The sequence below is a fragment of the Leptodactylus fuscus genome, chromosome 3, assembly GCF_031893055.1.
Source record: "Leptodactylus fuscus isolate aLepFus1 chromosome 3, aLepFus1.hap2, whole genome shotgun sequence".
NCBI lineage: Eukaryota > Metazoa > Chordata > Amphibia > Anura > Leptodactylidae > Leptodactylus > Leptodactylus fuscus.
In genome coordinates this window covers 76,903,626-76,925,689 of record NC_134267.1, presented here as the reverse complement: position 1 = coordinate 76,925,689, position 22,064 = coordinate 76,903,626, and the positions used below count along the sequence as shown (strand labels likewise).

Here is a 22,064-nt window from a genome sequence, read left to right as displayed (position 1 = left end):
GTTATCTCTCTATGTAAACACACAGATAACTCGGAGCCTATTTTGTACAGGCTTGTGCATATTATCTGTTCTGCAGAAGAATTGTATGTCCCATTCAGCTAGAGGGAGGAGGGGAGAGAGAAATACAAGAAGTGAGGAGACAAATTGTTGAAAGACTGAGATGGGAAGACCCCTATAATTCTGTATCTAAATGTGATGCTCCGTCTTAATAAGTGCCGCATCACACCAACAGGTGGAGACGCAAAGAGTCCTCACGCAATACTGGCTTCAAACTTCTCCCCCTCCTACGGCGGTGTGGGAGGCCAAAGTGCACCAGATTGCATGTTTTGAAGAACTCATGAGATGGAAAACAAGAAACCATCCATGCTATGTGAAGATTTGGTCTAAATGGCAATAACTCACTTTTCGCTGAAACCACTATCATCCTTTCTTTCCCTCTCCCCCATCCTCTTAACCTGACTAACCAGAATGGGTCCAATCCATCCCTCCTCCAACTTCTCTCTATATGTCTTCTTCTTTGTAACAGTGTTTGGTCTAGTCCTGTCTATTTGCATTTCTATTTCTTTAAAGAGGACCTTTCAAGTCCTAGGGGGCGCATGTGGTTTTATACACCGGCAGAAAGTTGACAGTGCGCTGATTATATAGCGACAGTAGGGATCAGTAATCATTCCTGCTGCTGTTATAGTAACATATTAATGGTAAAGGACAGCAATTAGGAGGGCAGTAGTCTCTCCCGCTGCCATAGAGGCTGGTGACTGATCAGGCAGGGAGACCATTATACTATCTGTCTGTATTTTTTGATGATGAAGAATTTACTTTCTTTACACTGGTTCATTGTAAATTTTTTAGACATCCTACAGGAGGATCTTTCATAAGACCTAAAAAGGCAAATTTTGGTATAAATTTCTTAACTGCTCTGAAAAGGCGCTATGGAATAAACGATGATTGGAATGAAACAATGGTTATTGGAAAGAAGACAGTGGAACTTGTTGGATTTGAATCTGTTCAAGAGGAGCAAAGGTTAGTTGTTTATCTTATTTATTAAAGGGGGTCTGTGACTAGAATCTAGAATATTAATGCAGCTCCACAGATTGATAGCTTAGAGTCACCTGAATCAAATGTTGTTCTATCCTTGTAGCAATGGGTTCCTCCATTGCTGACATATATTTTGTCAATATATTAAGGATCTGTTCTGAGTGCATTACTGCTTTATTGCTGGAACAACTGCAAGTGCAATTTGCATATTGACAAAAGCAGCAATAGCTCCCAAGGGAAAAACACTTTGATTTAGGTGACCCTAACGTCTCTATGTGTGGGTTCTGGTGTCCAACACCCTTTAAATGAAATTAACAAGGTTCTGTAGATTTTCAACCAGCTTTTCTTTTTTTCTTTTTCGACAAAAAAAATAGAAAATATTTGCAGGATGTGTTTTACTGTATATACTTATTTGTTTCCTGTCCCATTATTATTATTTTTCTGTATTTCAAAAATTCCGTGGACTGTATATTTGTTCACAGTTGACATGAAATGCAAGCTACAGTTTCTCATTAAAATAATTTCATCCAATGTTTCTCATTTATTTCATTGGGCACCATAGGTATAGACCTGGCCACTAGGAGGCCGACACTAGGAGCAGCCAAAAAGATGTTGGCTCCGCCTCTGTGCTATAACCTCTCCACAGACACAATGCTAAACATTTTATAACGCAGCAGTAGGAGAGAGACAAAAGTAAACAAAAACAAGAATACTTAACCAACACTGCCAACATGTCCTGAACCTGTAACGAAACAAAACAGCTTGGGGAAGGAATAATAAACAAGAGTCTTATCTGTGTCCCCCAATGAATACAATGAGAAGAGGATTTTACAGTGAGTTAAAAAAAATCGAATGTTCTCGTTTATTTCATTGGGGGACACAGTACCATGTACTAAAGCAACCTAGCGCACAGCCGAAAAAAAACACAATAGATGTACCATGTCTGCGGGTGCAGCACTCTGCAAAGAGTGCCTCGCCGATCACCTAGTCCCCACTCACTGCATTGGCGGCCATAATGCCAGTGACTCCACTGACATGTTCAAAGTTCACCGAAGGGGTGACCCTATGGTTCTAAAGATGGCGTCTGAGTTGAGTATGAGAGGTTACCATTTTAGAGGATGACCCCACCAACTATGGGCTCTTCTGACCTCTTACCGCTTATTGGGAGGTGGGGGACACCCGTTTTTTTAATGGAGACCCTTGTTCATTATCCCTTTTTTTAGCCTTCCAACAGGCCTTCCGGAGTCTTCGGCCAGTATCCACGTTAGGGGTTCACTGCAGTTTCTACTTTAGTTCTCAGCTTCAGCTATGGACTAACAACTTGGCCGCAACTAGGCTCATCCTCCCCCTGGCCTGACTCCCAGATTTCCACTCAGGCAGCAACTTCTAGGCCCCTCCCCTGGGCCTAGAACCTTGTCTGTCCCTGCACAGTCTGTTTCTCTCGGGGACACGTCTGACTCCAACTTGGAGCATCAGCTAGGCACATCTATATCTGCTACTAAGCTTGAGCTCATCCGTGCGGTAAGAGATATCATCTACATATCTCAAAGGACCCGGACCCTACTTATCAAGAGTACATCTCCTTCTGTCACAGTTGCCACCCTCCTCAGGTCTTCCCCCAACCATGAGGGGTTCAACCATATCTTGAAGGAACAATGGCTTCACCTGGATCATTCCTCTGTTTTCTACTAGGAAGTAGGATGTTCTTTTTCCTTTTGCAAACCAGTGGACCCCATGAGAGTTAGGCTCTCCCAGGCTACTATTCTACTTTTAGCGGATTCCGCCTTCCTCAGCAATCCCTAGGACAAGAGGGTGGACTCTCTCGCCAAAGCAGCCTTCGTAGTGACTGGCTCCTTCCTTCACTGTTTTTTGGGTCAGCAAGGCCTGCATTTCTTGGGCCAAGCAGCTCTAGAAGGGTCTTTCCAATGATACTCCCATCCAGAACAACCAGCAGCTTGTCAACGAAGTGGTAATCCACCATACTTTTTGCATATGTTTGTGGAACACAGAATCCGCCTCTAAAAAATACAGGAACAAACAGGGCTAGCTTTTTGGGAACAGCAAAGAAAGATACACCTCTGAAGCTACATGGGGAAAAAAACTTTCCTCCCCCTGAGATGTCCTGAGTACTAGCCACCCTCCTCCAGCTGTTCTCAGCATTTTCAATCCATTTGTAGCTCTGCCTCTTGTTCCGGTGGACAGTCTTCCCAGAAATCCCGCTCCAAGAAGCCCTTTTTCAAGCCCAGAACTGCCTGGCAGTCCCACACTGAATCCTCCAGGCCTTCCTATTCCAAGCCTTACTCTCCATGAAGATCTTCCCCCACTTGGGCTCGTCGGTGGGGGGGCAGTTGTTCTCCTTCCAGGGGACCTGGCTTGCCAGCATCGATGATGCCTGGGCCTGAGAGTTGTTTTCGACTGGCTACCCCATCGAGCTCTCCACCCTTTTAAACGAAAAAATTTTTCCGTTCACTTTGCCTTCTTCCCCCGCTTGAATGGCCACCTTTCTTTAGAGCGTCATCATCCCCGTCCCTGCTTCAGAGTATTTTTGGGGTTTTTATTCCAATCTGTTCACCATACTTAAGAATAACATCTCTCTTCTCCCCAACGGGCTCAACGTGTTCAACGTGTTCACCGTATCCATAGGTTGCACATAGGGTCTCTGCAGTCAGTGGTGACATCCCTTGAGACTGTTAAATCCCTATCATCCATCGACATCCGTGATTCTCGTGATTCCCTGATTGCACGTCTGTCTTTTGTACCTGTTCCCTCTTCTTCTTCTCCCTCGGGTTCTCAGAAATTCAAGACTGAGGGTTCTCCAGCCATCCTGGTTGCTCCAGATTGAAAACTTCTGGCCTAGTACACGGATCTCATGTTCCTGCTGGAAGATATTACTTGGCCTCTTCCTCTGCAATTCAACCTTTTAAAGGACTGCTGTTCCACCACACCTTACCTCAACTGCGCTCAACAGCGTGCCTGTTGAAGCTGAGGTCCTGAGTCGATGCGGTTTTTTGGAGCCTGATATTCATGAAAACCCAGTCTGCAAGGATCTATCATCACACATGGAAGGCCTACGTACAGTGGTGTCCATTCGCTCTCCTTTTCACTTCCCCTTTTCTTTTCTATAGTTTGACTTGTACCAAGGAAGGTCTTTTCTTTCATGAAAGAAGTTTGTGCCATGTCTATTCTTTTTCAGAAGACCCTGACCAGGTGAAGACTTTCATGCAGTGAGTGGCACACTGTGCGGCTCCTACCATCTTCCCGTGAAACCTTAATTTCTTCCTTGAGGTGCTTAAGACTCCTCCTTTTGAGCTTTTGCGTGAGATTACTCTCTGTCCTGGAAGGTTGCTTTCCTGGTTGCCATTTTTTCCATCTGCAGGATATCCAAACTGACTGCCCTGTCCCGGAAGCCTCCGTTTTTTGTTCTTCACAAGGACAAGGTTGTCCTTCTTCCGCCACCTTCTTTTCTGCCTAAGGAGTTTTCTTCCTAGTATATCAACAAGGACATTATGTTACCGTCTATCTGCCAGGATCCCAAGCACCCGCATAAGTACTCTCTTCAATTGCCTGTATGTGGTCTGGGAGATCCAGGTCTATTTGTCTCTGACTGATCCCTTCTGTTCAGACGCAATCTTCATTCTCCCAGAGGGGCCTCACAAGGGCCTGGCTGCTTTCAAGACTTGCAACTCCAGATGAATTTGGTTTGCTATCAAGGAGGTCAAGGATATGTCAAAGATGCTTGCTCAAGGATAGGCTGCCACCTGTAACTGTTCATTCCACAAGAGTTGTCGAACCCTCCTGGGACCAACATCAGGCTTCCACTGCTCATGTCTACAAACTGCCACCTTGGCGTATGTCCACACTTTAACCAATTTCTTCCGTGTAAGGTTCTGCAAACGGCTGTGCAATAGATTGCTTGCGCTTTTGAGCATTCCATTGTCCTGTGTCTCCCATTGAAATAAGCAAGAAAAATGAATTTTTGTACTCACAGTAAAATTCTTTTCTCATTGTATTCATTGAGGGATACAGATCTCACTCTTGTTTATTTATGGTTCCTTCTCAGGGCTGTTTTGGTTTGTTTTCGGGTTCAGAACATGTTGACGGTGTTGGTTTAGTGTTCTTTTCTGTTTACTTTTGTCTCTCTCCTACTGCTGCTTTACGAACTGTTTAGCATAGTGTCTGTGGAGAGGGTATAGCCCAGAAGCAGAGCCAACACCTTTTTCTATTCCTAGTGTTAGCCTCCTAGTGGCCAGGTCTAGACTCATGTTGCTGTGGCCCCCAATGAGTACAACGAGGAAAGGATTATACGGTGAGTAAAACAAATCATTTTTTTTTCTTTTGTCTTTCAGCCAGTTGAACACATTGTTTGACATTTCAGTACGGGAATGCATGGTCAGTGATGCTGGTCCAAAAGGAGAGATACATAGTTGTTGCCCTAGTATCCTTTTTACCTCTGTCTTTAAAGACTAATGTTTGAAGATTTCTATTCTTTCAGGTTTTTATGTTTTAAGTTTGTATGTTGAAAACCACAGTGTTCTTAGATCCTCATGTATAGTTTCTCTGTAAAGCATTTTCCTTCAAACACTGTCCTGTTTGTGTTACAGACTACTCTTTTGTATTTTAACAGAAAGTTGTTGTCATTATTTTCCACGTAATGATATAACACATTTTATTTATATAGCGACAACATATTCCATAGTCTGAAATGGTTAGGTCTGTTAGATCGTGGAAATAACAGTCGTTCAGTTTTAGAGGGATTCAGTTTCAAATAAAGTCATTATATTTGAGACAGCAGACAGACAGTTGCTGGTGTTCTTTATTAGTGCAGGGATGATGTCACGGGGTGAGGTATATAGTTGGGTGTCATCAGCATAAAGATGGACAAGGAAGCCAAATCTGGGGATGGTTTGTCTAATAGGGGCTGTGTAGAGAGATCAGCAGGGGCATAAGACTGAGCCCTGAGGAACCCCAACATCAGGGGGAAAAGACAGAGGCCGCAAATGATGAAAGAGTGCAGTGTCAGCGAAGCTGACAGATTGGAGCGTAGTGAGGAGGAGTTTGTGGCCAACAGTCTCAAATGCTGCTGAGAGATCCAGAAGAATAAGATGAGAATAGTCACCTTTGGATTTAGCTGTCAAGAGATCATAGGAGACTGCAGGTTTCAGTAGAGTGCAGAAGCCAGATTGTAAGGGATCAGAGAGTCAACGGGAAGATAGAGGATCAAATGAGAATAGACCAAGCGTTCGACTATTTTGGAGATGAAGGAGAGGTTAGAGACAAGCCGTTAGTTAGCAGCATGGGATTGATTAGAGGAGGATTTCTTTGGTAGGGGGGTTATGACAGCATGTTTGAAAGAAGAGGTAAATATTGGAGAAGAGAGAGGTTAAATATTGTCGTATGGTAAGTAGTGACAGGAGACGACAGAGACTGGAGAAGGTGTGAGGGAAAAGGGTCACTAATGCAAGTAGTATGGTGAAAAGAAGCAAGGAGCTGGGAGACGACTTCTGTAACTGGTTCAAAAGATGAGAATTAACAGGATGACAGATCTTATCAGTTTGTCATTGAAATAAGTAGCCAAGTCCTCTACACAGAGGTCCGTGAATGGCGCCTGCACCTTGAGAGTAAGTAAGAAGCGAAAAGTTTTAAAGAGTCTTTTAGTGTTACTGGAGAGAGAAAATATAATAGTGGTAAAATAGGCTTCTTTGGCAAGGTGAAGGACAGAGCTGTAGGGTTTGAGCATAAACGTGAAGTGGATGAAGTCTTCAGAGGTGTGCGATTTTCCCCACAAACTTTCAGCACACCTAGAGTACCACTAAGGAAAACATGTCTGTGGGATGTACTAGGGTTTGTGCCTCCTGTGTCATGTTCAGTTAGTCATGGATTCCAGGCTTAGTTGTGGATGCAAAAACAAGTAGTGGTTAGAAATCTGTATGTGTGTGTGCCAGTCAAGGTCAGTATTCAGCATAATTTGTCCTCCCAAGCATCCTTCCTGTCGACCCTCAAGACCGTAGTGGCATCATAGCTTTGCAGTTGCAATAATGGAATGGTTGAGTAGGAAGGAAGGTATATCGATTGCAGGCTTCATTAAAAGTGAAAAGTCATCATGATGAGATATTAACAATATCAGCTACCAGGTACCCTTATCTCCACGTAGTGTGGAAGAATGCGTTTACATTTTTACTTTGTCTGTCATACTGTCTGCGGGAGGGTGCGTGTACCTCCTAGACGATTATCCCTTTTAATAAGTGGTGGATGAGTGGGGAATGTCAGGCCCAAGGCAATAGGCAAGTTGCTTGCCAGGAATTTGGTATTCCCCTTTTAATTGACTCCAGAGTCTCAATGAAGCACAAATTGCTTCCTGTTCTCTAGGTCTTCAACTTTAGGCCTTCCGAGTTTCTACAATCCACATAGTCTGTTGCACTTATGGACTTATGTAAAGTCTGAAATTCTGAGGTGGTCTTCCATGGGATCCGTGATAGGGTGAGAGGCTGGGATGGACTAGGATACCCTATCTTTGTGGGTTTTCTCCAGTGGTTCTGTCACCTTAGTTGAAGTCACTTGGCTAGATGTCGTTTTCCTTTGTTTTTTTTTGTTTTGTTTTTTTAATGCAGCCAGAGGTAGAATTGTCAAGATATTTGGCCATTATCCCCAGAGATCAGCAGGTAGTGGCTGTTCTAGAGGAATATTGAGGGATCAGATAGCAAGTCGGGATTATATTAGGGTATGTGGCAAGGTATAAACATCCCCAGTGAGGTCAAGAGAAGTGCAAGGGCTTAACAGGAGAGATGAGAAACTTTAGAAGAGAACAATGGATGTTATGTCCATTGCTTCAATGGAGCACCACTAGGTGGTAGTAATAGTCCAATTAAATTGAGATAAGATAATATTAGCTCAAGATGATGCCCTTAGGGTTAAAGAATCTGTATGTAAACAGTATAAACCAGTGAAACCGTGGAAGAACAGTGGTTCTGGCATATGTATATATAACATCTTAGATACAATCAAGAAAGAAAGATGCAGGTAGCAATTAAATAGGCACTTTTCTGCACCTCATTGTGGGCTTGCGAATCTAGGTCCAGAAGAGTAGCTGCTTGGCACTCTAGAGGACAGTGTGTGGCCATAGGGATTAGCTATGTAGTGTTGTGTCACCCAGGGGGGTGCCCGAGATGTCACCCAGAGAATAGAGTTAGTACAGGGCTCTGTGGCTGTGGCCCTTGTTCTGTAAGGGTGCTACTGTACTGGTGCAGTGATATATCACTGGGCAGAGGAGAGATGGAGCGCCTCAATATCGCTGCTCACTTCCTTGTGCAATCCCAATTATAGTGGCCAACCAGGGCTCCACACAGGTAATACCCCTGAGCTGGGGCAGGTGCTGGCAATCTGTAGATGTCACTCCCAGATGCAGGCCGCTAGGTGAGAACACGGGGTCGCTTAGCCGCAACAGAAGGGCAGTTTGGATATCTCTGCCAGCAAGTGAGAAGCCAGGAGCCGAAGAAAAAATTGGCCTCTCTGTTTGTCCTGCCCACAGGAAGTCTTCTTTTCTGTTCTTTTTTTTTTTCTGTTCGCTTCTCTTTTGTACTCTTCTCCTTTGTTCTTTTCTATTCTTTTCTGTTCACTTTTCTTCTCTTCTGTTCCTTTCTCTTCTCTCTTGTTCTCTTTTTTCTTCTCTTCTTCTATGCTGAATGCTTCTCTACTTTTCTGTTCTCTTCTATTTTGTTCACTTTTCTGCTCTTCTGTTCTCTTTCGTTCTCCTATGTTCTTTTCGGTACTGTTTTCTCTTTTCTGTTCTCTTCACTTTTCTTATGTTCTTTTTTTCTTATTTTCTCTCTTCTCTTCCTCTTCTGTTTTTGTACATACAGTGGCTTACAAAAGTATTTATACCCCTTGAACTTTTCCACATTTTGTCACCTTACATACACAAACTTAAATGTATTTTGAAAAATACCCAAATTTTATTGTGGAGACATGCTCCAAGTTAATATATATATATATATATATATATATATATATATATATATATATATATATATATATATATACATATCGGCCTTGGAAAAGCAACAGGTGGATTCGTCCTTGTGCCGAAGGGACAAAGGGACGAGTAAGCCTACGCGTTTCGGGGATATGACCGCTTAGTCATAGCTTAGTCTGCAAGTATGTGCTTATCGTATATCGTGTATACAGTATATATATATATATATATATATATATATATATATATATATATATATATACATATACTAAAAGGTAAAGTTAAAAACAGGACCCCTCCCGTCTGCACTTGGACTGAAGTTTATATCAAGACAAGATTATGCAACAGGTGATAGAACTATAAAACCAAGGCTAATATACACCAGCAACTCAACATAATGAAGAAACAAAAACTAAAATTATACATAGCCAAATTTTTTTTAAAAAAACTAATCATCCGGCGTGCTGAAACAATTTGCTGCTTCTATTGTGTCTGCACCGGACATGACGTCCCAGGCTTCCGGATGACTACAAGCGCCTATTACTCCTGCATAAACAGTAAGAGACATTTATCATTTTTGTAATACTGGCTGAGACAATTTTTTTAGTGATAGACCAACAGAAAGTAGCCGATATCTCTGACCTGTCCGGTGAGTTCCTTGGTCTTCATGATGCTGTTTGTTCACTAGTGTTCTCTAACAAACCACTGAGGCCTTCACAGAACAGGAGTGTTTATACTGAGACTACATTACACACAGCTGGACTCTATTAACTAATTAAGTGACTTCTGAAGGCAGTTGATTGCACTGGATTTTATTTAGAGGTGCTACGTTATATTGGTCTGTCACTTAAAATATCAATAAAATAGATTTACAGTAAGTTTGTGGTTGTAAGGTGACAAAATGTGAGAGAGTTCAAGGGGTATGAATACTTTCGCAAGACCAAAATGAGCCACTACTGCATGCTGGTAACCCCTCTCAACAGAATCAAAGACCATGGCCATATCTAATTATCTCAAGGCCAATTCTGCACTCAATGTATTTCAACATGGCCAACCAGATGTGTCTGATATTATTTGATGTTGAGTTGCTGGGAATGAACCTGAATTAGAGAGATGGCCATAATAAGATAGGACACCTCAAGAGTCTTAAATGAGGCCACCATTTCTTCCTCCTCTCTATGGATCTTCTGCTTGACAAAGGAAGTGGCGGATTTAAGGGGGTTTTCAGGGCATAAAATCTTTTTTTTTTTTTTTTTTTTTTTTTTTTTAGAAAAAGATCTGTTCGTGCTAGCAATGGGTTAATAGGTACACCCATTTACCTTTAGCAGTGTTTGGAGTGGTTTTTGAGTGTCTCTGGCAGCTACTGCCTTTGTTTACTTGGTGTTGGCTTCCTGTGCCGCTGCTACACTAGTTCCCTTTCACTCCGCCCTTTTTCTCACTCTATTACAAAATCCATCCTGTCTCATTAGTCTAGCCCCTCCCACCCTCCCTGTCTCACTAAGACAAGCGATCCCCCGCCCATTACTAGCCCCTTACCCCTGTCTCCCTAGTTAATCTATTCCCTCCACTGCTAGAAGACAGGAAGAAGGGGAGGAGCCGTTCCCTGAACATAGGATGGATTGGTAGGTATTGATGGGGATAGAGGAGGGGGAAGACTAATGGTGAACGTCACCGGATTATCAGAGAGTCTCCCTGGGGTGGTCACATGATCGCTCCAAGGACAAGGGTAATTATAGATTTTTTTTAATTGGAGTAAATTAAGTTAGGTGGGGGGGAGTTTAGTTTAGTGGTTAATTCTCAGTTTATCCTGGACAACCCCTTTAATTCAGCCTTCATCTTAACTAAGTAAAACATTATGTTCATAATGATGAGCCAAGAAGAATTGGGCTAGTTGGTCAGAAACATTGGAAAAATTGGGGTTCACCGATTAGTGTGGGAGTCTTGGAGCTGGAGTTCCACTTGAGGGGAGTGGGGCTAGAGACATACAGGATTATTATTTATTATCCTTAAATTATTAATTAGATATTTCTACACTGAATTTATCAAAAAATCTACTGTCTTCTTGGGAATATGTTGCAGATATTGCTTTTCAACTTGAGAAACTGAATACTCTTGACCTCAGGTATGAAAAAAATGTGTTATTGTAGTCCAAATTGGTACTGGATGATGGCACCATTTCTTCTGCATGATGATCATGATGGCTTTTGCTTTCCCTATGGAACCACCTAAAAAAAAAAATTAAAGTTGGGGCAACATGGTGGCTCAGTGGTTAGCACTGCAGCTTTGCAGCACTGGAGTCCTGGGTTAGAATTCTGCCAGGAACAACATCTGCAAGGAGTTTTTAAGTTCTCCCCGTGTTTGCGTGGTTTCCCCCCATTCTACAAAGACATACTAATAGGAAAAAAAAAAAGTTTCTCTCTTATACCTTGATCCTGGAGATGATGGGGACAAAAAATTCTACTTCTCTTCTGAAGATATGAATTACACACTACTATGAATATTGAGGAGATCATTAAACCTAAGACTGTTCAGAAGGAAATGTTTGGAGGCCTAAAAAGCAGAGTCTTCCTTCTCCCCACACATATTCAACAGCTACCACTTTATTACATTACAATGCACATTGAAATGATAAACATACATACATATATATTTTATGGCTATAAGGTAAAAGCTAAGTGTATGGCTACATCACCAAAAAAAAAAAAAAAAAAATTACAACTTCTACAAAGAGACAACAACAACAAAAAAAATCTTTCTTGCAATATTTCACTGGGGGACACAATACCATGGGTATAGACCTGGCCACTAGGAGGCGGACACTAGGGAAATGAAAGAAGTTGGCTCCGCCCACACAGGCTATACCCTCCCACTGACCGTGCACTCAGTCAGTTTTTAACCTAGTGTCGTAGGAGGCAGTCACGACTTGAGTCAGGTCTTTCTGTTTTACATAATTTTTTTTGTTTTTTATTTTCTTTCAGGGGCAGGGGGTTGTCAGTGTTTAGGCAACACTAGTCATACCCCTGTGGGCGCAAGCGCTCTACTTAAGAGCGCCTCGCAGTCACCCTCTTTTTGCTGCAGCGGCGGCTTGATATTCCGGCGACCCCACGGTTACATGCGAGATATCACCGAAAGGGTGAGTCTGTGGCGCTTGAAGACTTCGAACTGGTAAGTATGAGCAGGTGAACATAGATGAGTATGTTCCCCTTCTTTTCAGCAGAGGCTGAAATGAGTATGTTCCTCTCTCTATTCTCCTCCTTCTCACCTCCCTGGGGCCTGTCTTGCCTTCTTCCTGGGGCTTGGGGCACCAGCTTTTTTCTGGGTAAACAGTGTGGACCACGTGGGCAGCCACGGGCTCCAGGCGGTAGCCGCAACTTCTAATTGAGGCTGCGGCTTCGCCGGCATGTAGGCCGCACTAGACCCACACGTCTTCGGAGGTCCGGGTTGCTGGGTTCCACTGTGTTCTCGGGCCCCCGGGGCGTGCGTCCGGTGCTGGGAGCTGCGTGGCGGCCATGCCTTCTACTTGAGGCCGTGGCTTCACCGGCGTGTGGGCCGCACTAGGCCCCTCCTCATCCCCGGGCTTTCCTGAGTCTGGGAGGCCGCCCATGGAGGGGAGGGCGGGCTTGGTTGTTTTTTCCCGCCTCCTTTGTGCAGGAACCCTGTAGGAAGGGTCTTGTTTTATGTCACTTCCTGTTCTGAAGCCTGTTTGTCTGTTGCAGTCGCAGTCTGGTGATTCTTCTTGTGCAGCTCGTCCGCAGCAGTTAGGGATTGTCTCCTTCCAGTGGTTTGGTAGGCGCCCCCTTGGGGGTTGTTTTTTCTGCCATGTTTTTATTGCCATGTTTTTTTCATGAAGTCTCTCCCTGGGTCCTTGCGCCCCCACTGTTGTCACATTTATGTATGCTCCGGCTGCGCTTTTTGTAACTCCGCTGAGTCTGCTAGGTTCCACTGAACTCTTTGTTCCCCCTCGCCAATTTGGGTGTTTTTCCCCCAGGCTTGGGTAACTTGGCCAGACTTAATAGTCTATGGCGGTATTTTGGAGCGGCTGTCTGCCAGTTGGCTACCTCGGTCTGCACAGTCAGCAGTTGTGGTTGAGGCCCTATGAAGTTTTCAATCTCAGGGACCGCTCTTGAAGGAGTGCTAGGAAATCCTTTAGGTCAGATGGGGAATATGTGCACGGCCCTCTAGGACAGGTGGATCTGGCTCTCCTCCTGTTTACATCTGTTTAGTTTGGGGACGCCTCTTACGCCTCTTACTCCGAACCGGAGTTCTAGCCAGGCACATTGGTAGCAGCTGCTATGCAGGAGCTTGTCCGTGCAAGTTGGGATATTTTCAAATAATGGAGAACCCTAGGGCTGTGGCTCAGGGGGATATCTCCTCCTGCTTACTCTGTTTTTTTCTGGTGACGCCGCTGACTCCTAGCCAGAGTTCTAGCCAGGCACATTGGTAGCAACTAATATGCAGGAGTTTGCCCGTGCTGTTTGTGATTCTCTTCAGATTCGGAGATCTCTAGGGCTGTTGCTCAGGGGAATGTCTCCTCCTGCTTGCTCTATTTCTTTCAGAAGACGCCTCTGACTCCTAGCCAGAGTTCCAGCCAGGCACATTGGTAACAACTACTATGCAGTAGCTTGCACATGCTGTTTGTGATACTCTTCAAATAATGGAGAACTCTAGGGCATTTGCTCAGGAGGATGTCTCCTCCTGCTTGCACTATTTTTTCTGAAGACGCTTCTGACTCCTAGCCGGAGTTCTAGCCAGGCATATTGGTAGCAACTACTATGCAGGAGCGTGCCCGGGCAGTTTGTGGTACTCTACAGATACGGAGGGCTGTTGGCTTCATCCGGTCTGTCCCCTGGTTGTTCTATGAGGTCAGATGTTTTGTTTCTTTTTCTAGGTGGACCGTGTCCTTTGTGGGGTCCGGCCATTGCCAGTTTTTCTAGGGCTGCTCTTTGCCTCTAGGTAACTCTGCCTCTCTAAGTGATTCCTCTGTTAGAAGGCTGGATTGATTGGCTAAATGGCCTTTGGTTGCGGCTGGTTCTGTGCATCCTGGATTAATGGTTTTGCCTGGGGCAAACAGCTGAGGGTTGTTTTTGCTGATGGGTGAGCTCCGCAGGACACTTTCCTATATGATGTTTCTGTCTAGGTGGCTTGCCATTCGGCTAAAGCCGCTGCTGACGTTGTGGCTATGCGTCATACTGTTGTTCCATTCTGGAACATTGAACCTGATCCTAAGAGGATTATGGTTGATCTACATTTTTTGGTGAGCAGGGCTGTCCCTTTGGGAAGAGCTTGGAGTAGCGACTGGTTAACTTCCCTGTTTTCTCAGGACATTCAGGTCGTTAGGTCTTTTTCCTGAATGGTCAGATATCTGTGCTTCTTTTCTTCCAGTAGGCCCTAGTTGTCCTTGCTCAAGTAAGACCATTCTTCTAGGGCAGGGCTCATGGTGTCCCTCCATGGTCCCTCCATGGTGTCCAGTGATCCGTGGTATCAGTCTCATTCTTGAGGTACCTCAGGCTCCTCCCTGAGTCTCTAAAGCAAGTTCGTTTTCTTGTTGCAATCACTTCTATTTGTAGGGTTCTAAGCTGGCTGCCTTCCGCGCCAGTCTCCCTTCTTGGTTCTGCACAGAACAGGGTTGTTCTTTGTCCTCCACCTTTTCTTTCTAGGGTGGTGTCCCCTTTTCTTGTCAATGAGGACATTGTCTTGCAGTCTTTTTGTCCAGAACCTAAGCATCCTCGTGGATACCATACACTGCTGAGATGTGTGAAGGCGGCTTGATTTACTAGCTCTCACGGAACCATTTTTTGATGCTCTTTTGTGTTTTCCAGGGAACTCTAGGAAAGGCTTGTCTCTTTCAGGGTGTCCATCTCTAGATGGATTCGGTCTGTCACAGGGAGCCTTACAGTTAAAGGGTAGGGATTCGCATTCCCGTGTGATGGCTAATGCTACCAGGGCTGTCGGCGCCTCCGGGACTGTTTGGCATCAGGCTTCTGGATTGCTGGTCTTCAAGGCTGCTCATGAGCTTTGGTGCACATTTTCAGTAAGTTTTCCACTTCTCGTTTTGTGTCTTCTGCCGATGCCAGGTAGTCGGAGGGTTCTGCAGGCGGCAGTGCGTCGATTGTTTGCAGGGCTGTCTGTTTTTTCCCTCCCTCAGGGGCTGCTTTTGGATGTCTCATGGTGCTGTGTCCCAAAGTGAAATATTGCGAGAAAAAGGGATTTTTGTGTACTCACCTGTAAAATCCTTTTCTCGTTTCACTGAGGGACACAGGTCCCACCCGTTGTATTTATTTGTACGGGATTTTTTGGTTTGTTTTCTTTACAAATTTAGGTTGTTGGTTCCATATTCCTGTTTTTGGACTCTCTCCTACTGCTGTGGTACAAAACTGACTGAGTGCACAGTCAGTGGGAGGGTATAGCCTGTGTGGGCGGAGCCAACTTCTTTAATTTCCCTAGTGTCCGCCTCCTAGTGGCCAGGTCTATACCCATGGTGCTGTGTCCCCCAGTGAAACAACGAGAAAAGGATTTTAAAGGTGAGTACACAAAAATCCCTTTTTATGGCAACACTGACTGCGGCAGGAAGGGAAATGTTTAAGCTTTGCTAGCGTATAACAGGACATACCGCAGGTTTAGAGATTACGAGGGAAAGGAGTAGAAGTGACCACCCCTCACCTAGTCAAAAGAGTTACTGTGAAAATAGTGGAGAATTTGATGTAACCTATTTTATATAACTTACATATTCGACTTTTACTTTCTGCTGTGCATTTAGAATTGGAAAAATAATGCTCAATGTGCTTAATAAATTGCTTGGTGGGTGTAGTTTACAAAATGGGGTCTCCTCTTGGGAACTTCTCTTTACTTTACTGGCACCTGCAGTGCTTTGCTAAAGTAACATGGCAACAAAGTGAGTGAAAGGATCAAAATCCAGGATCAAAAACAGTCACATAGGAATCAAATAAAAAATGTATACGCTAAAATGTAGCTTTTAATAAACCAGTTTAAATAAAGGACAAGAATAATAGTGTTTAAAAGATAGAAAATACCCTAATTGGGCATCCCCCTATTCAATAATGAGTGTGTCAGGGGAAACTGGATGTCTTAATGTGTGTATTTGTGAATACCAGAGACAACTGGATAGTGAGTCTAAAGCTGGATGGTGAGTCTAAAGCTTTTTTATTTTTATTGTGGAACAGATGACTCTATCACAGACTTGGAGGTGGTTTGGTGTTTCAAATCAACTTTAAAGATTCACTTTAATTATTGTGTTAATGTGGTAAAGCAAAACTTCTGTCATAGGGAAGTTTAGATTGTGAGTAAATATGAACAAACCCTTACTAATTTTGTTTCCTTTACAGTGAGAACAAACTTTCTCTTCCCTCAGATCCATCTTCATTAGCAAGTTCATTTAGAAAATTGAGAGTCCTTTCCCTTAACCGTACTGGAATAACATGGATTGAGGTAATCCTGGGTTCAGAAAGGGGTGCCAGTTTTCTGCTCTAATTTCTTATTTTTTTTATGTAGATTGTAAGCCCCATATAGGGCTCACAATGTACTTCTTTTTTTTTTTTTTTTGCTGTCAGTATGTCTTTGTAGTATAGGAAGAAATCCACGCAAATCCAAGCGCTGTCCACGGGGTATGGCTTGGCGTTGCAAAATTAAGTGATAGCCTTCCTTGTTCAAAATCCCTTTTACTTTGTTCAAATCTCCCACTTTACCAACACCAAAGCAACCCCAGACCATCACATTACCTCCACCATACTTGATAGATGGCATCAGGCACTCTTCCAGCATCTTTTCAGTTGTTCTGCGTCTCACAAATGTTCTTCTGTGTGATCCAACCACCTCAAACTTCGATTCGTCTGTCCATAACACTTATTTCCATTCTTCCTCTGTCCAATGTCTGTGTTCTTTTGCCCATATTAACCCCTTCCCGCAGACGGCACTTTTTGACTTCCTGACCAAGCTCGATTTTTCAAAACTGACGTGTCACTTTATGTGGCAATAACTTTGGAACGCTTTAACTTACCAAAGTGATTTTAAGATTGTTTTTTTCGTAACACATTGTACTTCATGTTAGTGGTAAATTTTGGTTGATATGTTTTGTGTTTAATTATGAAAAAATTGGAAATTTGGTGGAAATTTTGAAAAATATGCATTTTATAAAGTTTGAAATGATGTGCATTACATACAGATAGTCAGACCGCCAAAATTATATCATAAATCTCATGTCCCAGATCTCTGCTTTATGTCGGCATCAAACTTTAGTCACCCTTTTAATTTTTACAGACATTATAAGATTTACAAGTGAAACAACAATATTCAAAATTTTCAAGAAATTTCCAAAACCCATTTTTTAAGGGACTAATCCAGTTATGAAGGCGTTTTGAAAGACCCTTGTATTAAAGCCCCCCACAAATCACCCCATTTTCAAAACTGCACCCCTTAAATAAGCCAAAACAACATATACCTAGTAATTTAACCCTATAAGTGCTTAACAGGAATTAATACAAAATGGAGGTGAAATTTTCAAATTTGAATTTATTTTACTAATATTTTCGTTTAGCCCTAGAATTTGCACATTCACAAGGGGTTAAAGGAGAAGATGCATCCCACAATTTGTTAGGCAAGTTCTCCCGACTACCATAGTACCCCACTTGTGGGTGTAAACTAATATATGGACGCACAGTGAGACGCAGGAGGGAAGGCGCGCCAAAGAGCTTTTAGAGGGCAGATCTGGCTGCGATCAGTTTCAGGAGCCATGTCGCATTTACAAAGCCTTTGAGGAGTCAAAACAGTGGAAACCTCTAGAAAGTGACCCCATTTTGAAAACTGCACCCCTCAAAGAATTTATCAAGTGATGTAGTGAGCATTAGTAACCCCGAAGTGAATATGTAAGCTGTGCGGAGTAAATTGGGTACACCAAATCCCATTCTATTTTCCCACCAGCTCCTATGACGCGGACGGGGAAGAGGGGCATTCTAGGGGGTCAGCGCTGGTGTATTATCTCTCATAAGCTCTAAATATGGGGTGTCCCCTGAAAACGCTCGCACCGCTTACATATTTCCTTCTAGTCGCAGCCACTTATGTCCTAATGATTTGGCGACTTTTGGGGTTTTTGTCTTCACATTGTACAAGGTAGATTTTTATTTTTATTTTCTGGCAATGTGGCCATATGAGGGCTTAGTGTTTGCGGTATTAGATGTGCTTCTCAATGCCACCATTTGGGGGCCTGTATCTTATTGACTACATTTTATTAACTCTTTCTGGGTGGGATGTAAAAGGAAACATCAATTCTGGCATTGCTTTTTAGCATTTTTTTTTTCCCGTGCAGCGTACAGCATAAGTAACATGTTACCTTTATTCTGCGGGTCGGTACGGTTACGGCGATACCTCATTTATATGATTTTTTAATGCGTTGCTATTTGTGCAGAATAGAATTCAATTCAGGGAAAAAAATCAATTATTTTTGCATCGCCATCTTCTGAAAGGCATAACGTTTTTATTTTTCGCTAGACAGAGCTGGTTGAGGGCTTATTTTTTGCGGGAAGACCTCTTCTTTTTATTGGTACCGTTTTGGTTTTCATCTGACCATTTGATTACTTTTTATTGAACATTTTGTAAGGGAAAGGTGGTAAATAATCATTGTTTTGTGCGGTTTTCTACGTTTTTTTTTACGACATTCGCCGTTCGGGTTAAATAATGTTTTAATTTTATTGCTCAGGTTATTACGGACGCGGCGATACCAAATATGTAATGTTTTTTTCTATTTTTCTTTATTTTACATAATAAAACATTTTATATGGGGAAAATGGGATTTTTGGGGCTTTATTTATTTCTATTTTATTTTAAACTTATTTAAACTTTTTTATTTTTACTTTTGTCCAACTTTTTTTTTCTGTCCCCATGGGGGATTGAAGCAGTGATCGGCTGATCACTGCTTCAATAGAGATACGCTGCAATACACGTGTTACACGTGTATTGCATTGTATAGGAAGCTGTCAGCCTGTGTAGACGCACAGGCTGACAGCTTCATTTACGGCAGGATCAGCCAGGTGCGAGGAGGGGGTAAGTGATGGGGCAGACCCGGGGTCACTGATCAGACCCTGGGCTGCCCCCTATGAACACCGGCGCCCCCCGAAACCGGCACGGGGGGTGCCAATCGGCACCATTTGTTAACCAAACCCCGGAGGTGCCGGCGGTCATGTTGATCGCCGGCATATCAGGGGTTAACACCCGCGATTGGACCCGGTTCCGACCGCGGGTGTTATGGGGCATTGTCAGCCGTGTATTACGGCTGACACCCGCTGTGCATGGTGCGCACACAGGTTCTGTGTGCGCACCATGCATCCGCAGTAATAGTACGGCGGTTTGCGGGAAGCCCTTCCCAGCAGCGCCGTACTATTACGGCGAATGTCGGGAAGGGGTTAATCTTTTCGTATTATTAGCCAGTCTCAGATATGGCTTTTTCTTTGACACTCTCCCCTGAAGGCCAGCATCCCGGAGTCGCCTCTTCACTGTAGATGTTAACACTGGCGTTTTGCGGTTACTATTTAATGAAGCTGCCAGTTGAGAACCTGTGAGGTGTCAATTTCTCAAACCACAGACTCTAATGTACATTGTGTACAATGTACAGACTGTAATGTGCTCAGTTGTGCAGCGGGGCCTCCCACTACTCTTTCTACTCTGGTTAGAGCCTGTTTGTGCTGTTCTTTGACGGGAGTAGTGCACACCATTGTAGGCAATCTTCAGTTTCTTGGCAATTTCTAGCATGGAATAGCCTTCATTTCTAAGAACAAGAAAAGACTGTCGAGTTTCACATGAAAGTTCTCTTTTTCTGACTATTTTGAGCATTTTATCAAACCAACAAAGGCTCCAGATTGTCAAGTAGTCCAAAGGAAGGTCAGTTTTATAGCTTCTCTAACTAGCAAACCTGTTTTCAGCTGTGCTAACATACTTGCACAAGGGGTTTCAAGGGTTTTCTAAACATCTATTAGCCTTCTTACACAGTTAGCAAACACAATGTACCATTAGAACACTGGAGTGATGGTTGCTGGAAATGGGCCTCTATATACCAATGAAGATATTACATTAAAAAACAGATGTTTGCAGCTAGAATAGTCATTTACTACATTAACAATGTATAGCGTGTATTTCTGATTCATTTAATGTTATCTGTATTGAAAAAAAATGTGATTTTCTTTAAAAAATAAGGAAATTTCTAAGTGACCCTAAACTTTTGAACGGTAGTGTATGTATATGTATATAACACTTTTAGTTACATAGGTGGTCTTCTTTATTTTACCATCTTGTATTATTTCAACTTCACAATCTTGTATTATTTCAACACACCAATAATTAATACCGGTAATAAATAACATACAACTTTTAATTTGCTTCATATAACTATGTGTCCATTTTCAAAATACAGTTCAGTTGAGCCCAGATGATTGATGTAGGTCAGGCAAACAATCTGCATCACAGTGGGATCTGCAACAATCTCCTGCAACATTTCAAGGCATACATCCTCTTTGTCAAACATGTATAGCAGGCTTTTTCACAACCTTTTACACTGACAGTACAATTACATTATCCACTTAACACTATCTACGAGACTAATAACCTGCAATGCGTAGTGTTGAATCATCAGATGTCATTTGTAAGATAGTTAGCGGGTAAATCTTTAATAGCGTTTTAAACAATAAGTGATGCACCACTGTACAAGCTTGTGGCTGGAGGATGACATCAGCGGACATATGCAGTATACTCAGTACTGTGCTTGCTGAGCCTGAGAGCGCCTTAAAGCACTATTCCACTAATTAGCATAATTATAAAACATCAAAATTTCAGGCAATGGAGCAGCAGTTATATAACCCAGGCATATTTGGAAACATTGTGAGAATCACCCCGAAGTTCTGTGATTAGTTCAATGTAGGTTTTTCTCCTCACAGACTCCCTTTAAGCTGTATATAATTTATATAGATTCTTAGACTATCAATTTTTAGTAACATTATTTCTGCAGTTACTGCTGGTTAAGGAATGAGTCTCCTTTGTTAACCCTAGTTATTGTAAATGTTTTTGTTTGTTTTTTCAACCTTTGCTATTTTGTGTCTTAAAGGTTTTGCGGTGTGCTGTTATGTGGCCTGCACTTGAGGAATTGCATCTGGCTTCAAACAACATCACTTGTTTAGAAAGGTAAGGATTTTATTTGAAACATATTGCGGAACAGTCTACACCATTATAATACAGAATTTATTTTTATTAATAATAATGCCTTATAAACATTTCTATTTAGTAAGCTGTGGTATTGACAGCTGGCAGGAATGGCAGCGGAGATGCCAGCTGCACCAGCATTCGCTATCCTGATTATATTCATAATACACATCGCTTTCTGTGACATTTTTACTCAAGTTCCATCATATAGATGTTGGTATCATTGTATGAATAGAGGGATCTCCTACTCTTCAGAATTTATTTATTATACTAATCGTAATGGTTAGAACTTCAAACTTACTGCCTATTGGAGTGAAAAAAAGGGTTGAATTTTTGGATATACAAGTTGTGAGTAAAATAATAATACATTTTATTTATATATTGCGAACATATTCCGCAGTACTGTATAATTTGTAGGGTTCAAGTACAGACAAAAAGATACATTACAAACAAATAGTCACGTCACACAATGGGACTGAGGGCCCTGCTCACAAGAGTTTACAATCTATGAGGTAGAGGGGGTGACACAATAGGTAACAGGGTTTGCATCGGAGGTAGCATTGCCTATACAATGGTCAGACAATTTTGTAATAGAGGTTACTTTCATTACACAAACATGAAACTGTATGAACCGTCATCAGTCGTGTCCTTTAACGTGCAGATGATGCCTGGACATATAAAGTTAGCCTGAAACTGCATCATATCGTGTGGGGTAATGTGGGAGCATGACCAGAGAAGGCTTCATTTTAGGGATTCTAATTACAGTATGGAAGGGTTTACATTATGAATTGTGATAGGCCTGTCTTTAGTTTGCGCTTGAAGCTGTAGAAATTGGGAGTTAATCTGATTGTCTGGGACAGAG

General features: G+C 42.7%; 1 protein-coding gene across 3 annotated transcripts in view; it reads left to right on the top strand.

Annotated features, from left to right (window-relative positions):
* TBCE (tubulin folding cofactor E) overlaps nt 1–22,064 on the top strand; it is an 87,846-nt gene that overhangs the window by 24,084 nt on the left and 41,698 nt on the right. For all 3 annotated transcript variants that reach the window (XM_075267784.1, XM_075267783.1, XM_075267782.1), the window contains 5 exons: nt 850–1,020; nt 5,382–5,470; nt 11,027–11,126; nt 16,348–16,450; nt 21,108–21,184. In XM_075267784.1, the coding sequence (XP_075123885.1) occupies nt 850–1,020; nt 5,382–5,470; nt 11,027–11,126; nt 16,348–16,450; nt 21,108–21,184 (540 nt within the window). The remainder of the gene's footprint in view (nt 1–849; nt 1,021–5,381; nt 5,471–11,026; nt 11,127–16,347; nt 16,451–21,107; nt 21,185–22,064) is intronic.